Source organism: Pinus tabuliformis, chromosome 9, assembly GCF_031772625.1.
Source record: "Pinus tabuliformis cultivar Carrire ecotype Pingquan chromosome 9, CPIR1, whole genome shotgun sequence".
NCBI classification, from domain to species: Eukaryota; Viridiplantae; Streptophyta; class Pinopsida; order Pinales; family Pinaceae; genus Pinus; species Pinus tabuliformis.
Genome location: NC_142307.1, coordinates 401,613,404 through 401,620,005, shown reverse-complemented (window position 1 = coordinate 401,620,005; position 6,602 = coordinate 401,613,404). Strand labels below are relative to the sequence as shown.

At 31.9% G+C, this 6,602-nt stretch overlaps 1 protein-coding gene across 1 annotated transcript; it reads left to right on the top strand.

Moving 5' to 3' along the window:
* The first annotated feature begins 3,009 nt into the window (after positions 1-3,009).
* Positions 3,010-5,968, top strand: LOC149148840 (putative disease resistance protein At5g63020). The gene has a single exon (XM_089440217.1). It carries the CDS (start codon positions 3,265-3,267, stop codon positions 5,902-5,904), a length of 2,640 nt encoding a protein of 879 aa, XP_089296343.1. The 5' UTR covers positions 3,010-3,264; the 3' UTR covers positions 5,905-5,968.
* The last annotated feature ends 634 nt before the right edge of the window (positions 5,969-6,602 follow it).

The window sequence follows — 6,602 nt, the reverse complement described above, 5'->3', positions numbered from 1 at the left end:
TGATTCAGTGAAATTACATAAACATAAACATAAAAATAAAAATAGAATAATTATAATTATAAATTATCAAATCAATTTAGATTCATCTTAACTTCGTATTTACCAAGGGCCAAGAGGGATCAAATTTCTTATGGCACAAACATCTTTTAGAGTGAAAAGAGATTTCATCCCTCTCAATGCTTGATCGGAATTAATATAAATCTAAACTCCTTAGTAAAAATAATGAATTGTATTTCAAAATATTTTATATAGCTTAAATAAAATAAATGTGTTAAATATATAATATTGATTATATGAATTGAGAGAGAGAAGTAAATATTATAAAGAGTAGTATTAATGTTTTATCTTATTAATTCTTGAGGGTCTTGGATACATAGTGATCAGGTGTTCTATTAAGGCACCTTTTGATGTGAAGTCACCAGTTCCATTCCCCGCCCCAATCTGGGCGATATTTGGGATGATATATTCAACATGATGAAAATGTAGTCCTACCAAACTTTAAAAAAAATTGTTTTATCTTATTAAGTGTTAAATTAGATATAACTATTAACCTTTACAATAAAAGAAATCACGTCAACTAAAAAAAACTAGAAATTTTAAATATAAATTTGACATATCATAATATTATGTTTATTTGAAAAGTGAATATTGTAATTAACGATATTAAAAAATTACAATGTTTAATGTTATTAGTAAGTAAATATTTATATAAAAAGTATATAATGAGCTAGATTGTTGATTCTTTTTGTGTTGACATATATTTTTTTAAATAAAAATAGAATATTTTTTAAATAAAAAATATTGTTTATATTAAAAAACAAAAATAAATATATATGTTTAGATAATTTTAAATAAAACTATTATAACTTGGTCTCACGTGATAAAAATATTTCATTCTCATTCTTTACTATAAATAAAAAAAAATTAATGCTCATGTAAAGTGACTTAATTTTCCATCAACCTTAAAGAAAAACGGTATATTTTCACTTTTTAGTATGAGGCAATGTAGGAATTATATAAGCTAATTCAATGCAGGAATTATATAAGCTATTTGAATATCCATGTTAACTAAATTATTTCGACATCAACTTCATATAAATGCATATATATAAAAACAAAAAAATTTAAAAAACTTATGTGAGTAAATAATAATGATAAATATTGAAATGTTTAAATAGAAAAGTCACTGAAAGTTAAAATTTTTTATTACTTTCTAATAAGATGAAAAATGTGTAAGATATTCAATTCTTAATTTAAATTAATATACTACATTTAAGAATATTAACAATAATAAAAGAAAATCAATGTGAGTTATAAATAAATTATATAAATTAATATACTGAATTTAAAAATATTAAAAATAATAAAAGAAAATTAATATGAGTTATAAATAAAATATATCAATATACAGAATAAAGTAATATTAAAATGTATCAAATATATCAATATATCAAAATAGTATAATTTGTAATATTAAAATGTTAAAGAATATATTTTTAATGTTAAAGTTACCTACTTCACATGGCTTTCATTCTTTTAATTAAATTATTTCAACGTCAACTTCATATAAATGCATATATATAAAAACAAAAAATTTAAAAAACTTATGTGCTTAAATAATAATAATAAATATTGAAATGTTTAAATAGAAAAGTAACTGAAAGTTAAAATTTTTTATTACTTTCTAATAAGATGAAAAATGTGCAAGTTATTCAATTCTTAATTTAAATTAATATACTACATTTAAGAATATTAACAATAATAAAAGAAAATCAATGTGAGTTATAAATAAAATATATGAATTAATACATTGAATTTAAAAATATTAAAAATAATAAAAGAAAATTAATGTGAGTTATAAATAAAATATATCAATATACAGAATAAAGTAATATTAAAGTGTATCAAATATATCAATATATCAAAATAGTATAATTTGTAATATTAAAATGTTAAAGAATATATTTTTAATGTTAAAGTTACCTACTTCACATGGTTTTTCATTCTTTTAAGATGCTATTTTATTATTCCAATATTAAATGGGTTTTTATTCTTTTAAAATGCTATTTTTATTGATGATGATGATGATGATGGTTGTTAACGTCCACTGAGACCAAATAATGATCTATCGGACCTAAAAAGACGAATTATTTATTTTGATTTATGATTTTATTCCGATGCTCAAAAAGCTTGGAGAGAAGCCTCCCGAGTTCACTATAATTTTGGCATTGTAAAAGGCTAGAAAGGTCAGTATTATAACAAAGGTTGTGAAATTGAGATCTAATGTGGTTGTATGCAGGGCACTCTAAGAGGAAGTGGTTTTCATCCTCGATGCTCTTATTCTCACAAATATGGCAGATCCTTTCCATCCATGGCGTTTTAGGAACTACCCAGCGGCCAGTCTCACTATGGAGCTCATGAGAATTCGTTCTAATCTTTGCTATATTAATTTTCTTTTTTGAGCTAGTTAGAATAGAGAGATACTTTTGATCCTCAAGGGTGGGGTTGATGACCTTCTTATAATAACTTAATTTTCTTTTAGACGCTAAATCTTTCTCACACCACAATTTTTCTTTGAACTTAGAAGTAACAATATCTTTAATGTTATTTATGTTTTGCAAAGCATCATTCTCATTGATCTCCCAATAGTTTAACCAGGCCCTTGTGTCCTTATGCCATCCTCGGTTAAGCCTCAGGTGATTTTGGCTTGAAGTTAAAGCTAGCTTAGGAAGTCTATGATTGTCTATGTTATTATTCCAATATTAAAATGTTAAAGAATATATTTTTAACGTTAAAGTTACCAACTTCACATGGGTTTTCATTCTTTTAAGATGCTATTTTTATTATTCCAATGTAATTATTGTATGGGAGGACCCATTTTTGTTTAGTCATTGTTTTACATGGGCATCGTCAACGAAAAGAAGATGCCGCCCGTACGCCTTGCCTTTTACTTTACCTTTTTCTTCATTCTGAAATTCAAGATACCATTACACACAGACTTGCCTTTTACTTTACCTTTTTCTTCATTCTGAAATTCAAGATACCATTACACACAGACACGACCAGCCATCGAATCCCGTTTGCCTATATTAATTTCGCTACCTCTATCTGCGTCCTATCCATCTCCCTGATATTTCCCTTTGCCTCACAGGTTCTCTTAGCCAACCCTTTTTGTATACAAAATATATTCTCTGCTTCAATCTCCCAGTCCTCTTCTCTTACCCTTTTTCATATTTCAGCACGTTCTCTGCGTCAACCATCGCCATGGACCAGATTGGAACCGCCGTTGCAGCGGACGCCATTAACAAGCTGGTTGTGGCTCCACTCATTCAACAAATAGATGATGTTATTCACCTAGATCGAAACCGTGGGGTTCTGCGAGCTAAGTTGGAAAGTATGAAGTTTCTTTTACAAGATATTTACAATAGCTTCCAATATCAGCAGAGGACACCGCCCGAGTCCATCCGACACTGTTTGGAGAGCGTGCGTGATGAGATTGGAGAGGCGAGAAGCCTCATCGATAGGTCCTACCTGCAGCAACGGTGTGTGGATTGCATGTTCTGCAAGCCCAGAATCTCGAGACAGATTAGAGAGTGGATTTCGAGATTTGATGAGCTCCGTCGAGAGCTTCAAACTCTCTTTTCAATATTTGCAAACGCTCAGCAAGTTGCCTCATCCTCAGCACAACTGCAGCCAAAGGAGTTACTGCAACCCCAGCCAGAATGGGGTATTGTAGGGATGGACATTCAATCTGCAGAGGCGCAGTTGCAGACATGGCTAACGGAAGCTTCAGAAGTTCGCAAAATTGGCGTGTACGGCATGGCCGGGGTGGGAAAGACCACTTTGCTCAAATCCGTGCACAACTTCTACAAGGTGAGTGACTTCTTTGATGTTGTCATTTGGGTCACAGTCTCTCAAGTCTACGAAATTAGGGTATTGCAGCGTCAGATTGCAACGGCACTCAAATTAGACCTTCCCAGCATTTCTGATCAAGACACTGATACCCTGAAGATGATGCTGTCTGCAAGTCTGATGAAGAAGAAATTTCTTTTGATGTTAGACGATATGTGGCATCCATTGGATCTGCAACAAGAATTAGGTGTTGCATTTGGGGCTGACAAAGGTAGCAGAGTAGTATTATCTACACGCAGCAGAGATTTAGCGTTAGCAGAGGCAGACAAATCCATAGAAGTGAAACCCTTGTCCACTGAGGATGGGTGGACATTGTTTGAGAAAGTAGCTTTCAGAAGTGGTCCTGTTCCAGAGCATTTGAAGGAGTGTGCCAGAAAAGTCTCGGACGAGTGCGACGGTTTGCCGTTGGCCATAACCGTAGTGGGCGCAGCAATGAGAGGCAAGGCAGCAGTAGAGGAATGGAATTCTTGTTTGTCTATGATGAGGAGCGCAGATCATTCTTTTCCTGATACACATCCCCGTGTAGACCGACAACTCTATCGAAGATTAAGATGGAGTTACGACGACCTGGCCACCACTCCAAACTTGCAGAGTTGTTTCCTCTACTGTGCTATGTATCCAGAAGATGCGCTAATTGATGTGGAGAAATTGGTGTTCATGTGGATTGCCGAAGGGTTTATTAAGACCAAAGACATGCAGCTCGGGTACAGGTATGTAAAGCTTCTCATAGATCGTGGTTTGTTTCAGAATCATAGTTTTGAAAAGCAGAGCAACGACATAATTGTCAACAAACCTGTGAATGTCTGGAAAGATAGGGGTGTAACAGTGCACGATGTGATTAGGGATATGGCAATCTACATTGCGGAGAAGGAAGAACATTATTTATGCCGTTCAGGCCAACAGCTCCAAGATTTCCCACACAGTGAGATAGAGGCCGAATGCAGAAGAATATCACTCAGCCGTAATGAAATTGAATCTCTGCCAAACGATTTCAGGCTATGCCCAAAACTTGTGACTTTGCTCTTATCCGAAAATACATTATCTGGTAATGTTCCCCAAAGCTTTCTTTCGAACCTCACCTCTTTGAAGGTTCTGGATCTCTCCCACACCCGTATACAGTCAGTGCCAACATCTCTAACACAACTTGAATTACTCGTGTATCTCGATTTGAGTTACACTGCCATCAAGGAATTGCCTGAAGCCCTAGGTCAGCTTGCACAACTCCAATATCTTGATTTAACGAATTGCAAGGAATTGGTATCACTGCCGTCTAGCATAGGAAAGCTCAAACAACTTCAATACATGGATCTATGGGGTTGCCCCCATTTAGTATTACCACCCCAGCTTTCTCAAGTCACTTCATTGAGAAGACTAGCTTTGGATATTGGTTTCGATATTAATTCTTTCATTATTGGTAACTGGCCAGAAATGAAGCATTTAGTTTTATCACATGAAACGAAAACTGATCCTTCTCAGGACCTACAGAATATGAAAGAGTTGCAGAGCTTCCGGTTATTCTGGTATAGAGGGCTAAATTTGCCAAATTCAATAGATAAGCTTCATCAACTTGAAAGGTTAGATTTGTGGAAATGTTCTGAACTCGAGGAGCTCTCTTCACTGGAAAGGTTGCCAAATTTAAAATTTTTAAAATTATATAAATGTAATAAGGTGAAGAATTTAGGGATAGGGAATTCCAGAGATCCCGGTGCATTTCCAATGTTAGAGATGTTGGTTTTGAAAAAGATGGAGGAGCTGCAAAGTTTGACAGGGCCATCATGTGAGGGAGGTGCGTTGAAAGAAGGAACACTTCTCAAGCTTCGTGTCCTCAAGATTGTTGGTTGTCCGGCGTTAAGGAAATTGCCGAGGGGTATTGAGAAGTTACCCAACTTAATAGCATTATACGGTTGGGAAGAATGGTGGGAAAATATGATCTGGGAAGATAATGACATGAAAAGATGCCTAGACAAAATATTTATTAAAAAGGAGATTTAAGATTAAAGTGTAATTTTCATTCCGAGTGTAATGATGTAAATAAAGTACTAGCCATAGAGTGCATTGAAACCTTGTGTATTCCCTTTTATGATGTGGAAAAATATTTTATCCATGATTTGAGTTTAAATTAAATCTTTTTTTAGATGTAATGGAAAAGAATAATATTAAATGCCTTAAACTATTATTTTTTTACTTTTAAATTTAATTACTTTATCATATTTTTAATAATAATAATGTTAATGTTCATTTTTTAAATTATATATTATTTTTAGTTAAATTATATATATAATTTGAAATTGATTTAATTTTAATTTTAAAAATATCATGTTTTAATTATTTTTTAAAAATTTTAAGAAAAAAGATTTGCATTATAAATATGTGGGATCTTTCTTCATAGTCGATAAATTTTAAATTAAGGTTGATTTAAACTGATATTTTATTTGTTTATCATTTCAAATTAAATGATATTAAATGGTTCATTTAAATTTATTATTATATCGAATAATAGAATATTGAATAATTTTGAGTGGGGAAAATAATTTGTTAAACTCAATTGATAAGATTAAAATATTTATAAAAATATTAATTTTTTTTTTCAATCTTTTTTTTATAAGATTCAATTTCATAGTTTATTAACTCATAAAATTACCATATTTTTAAGAGGCGAAGAGATGTTGGTTGCAAAGAGGTAAATTTTA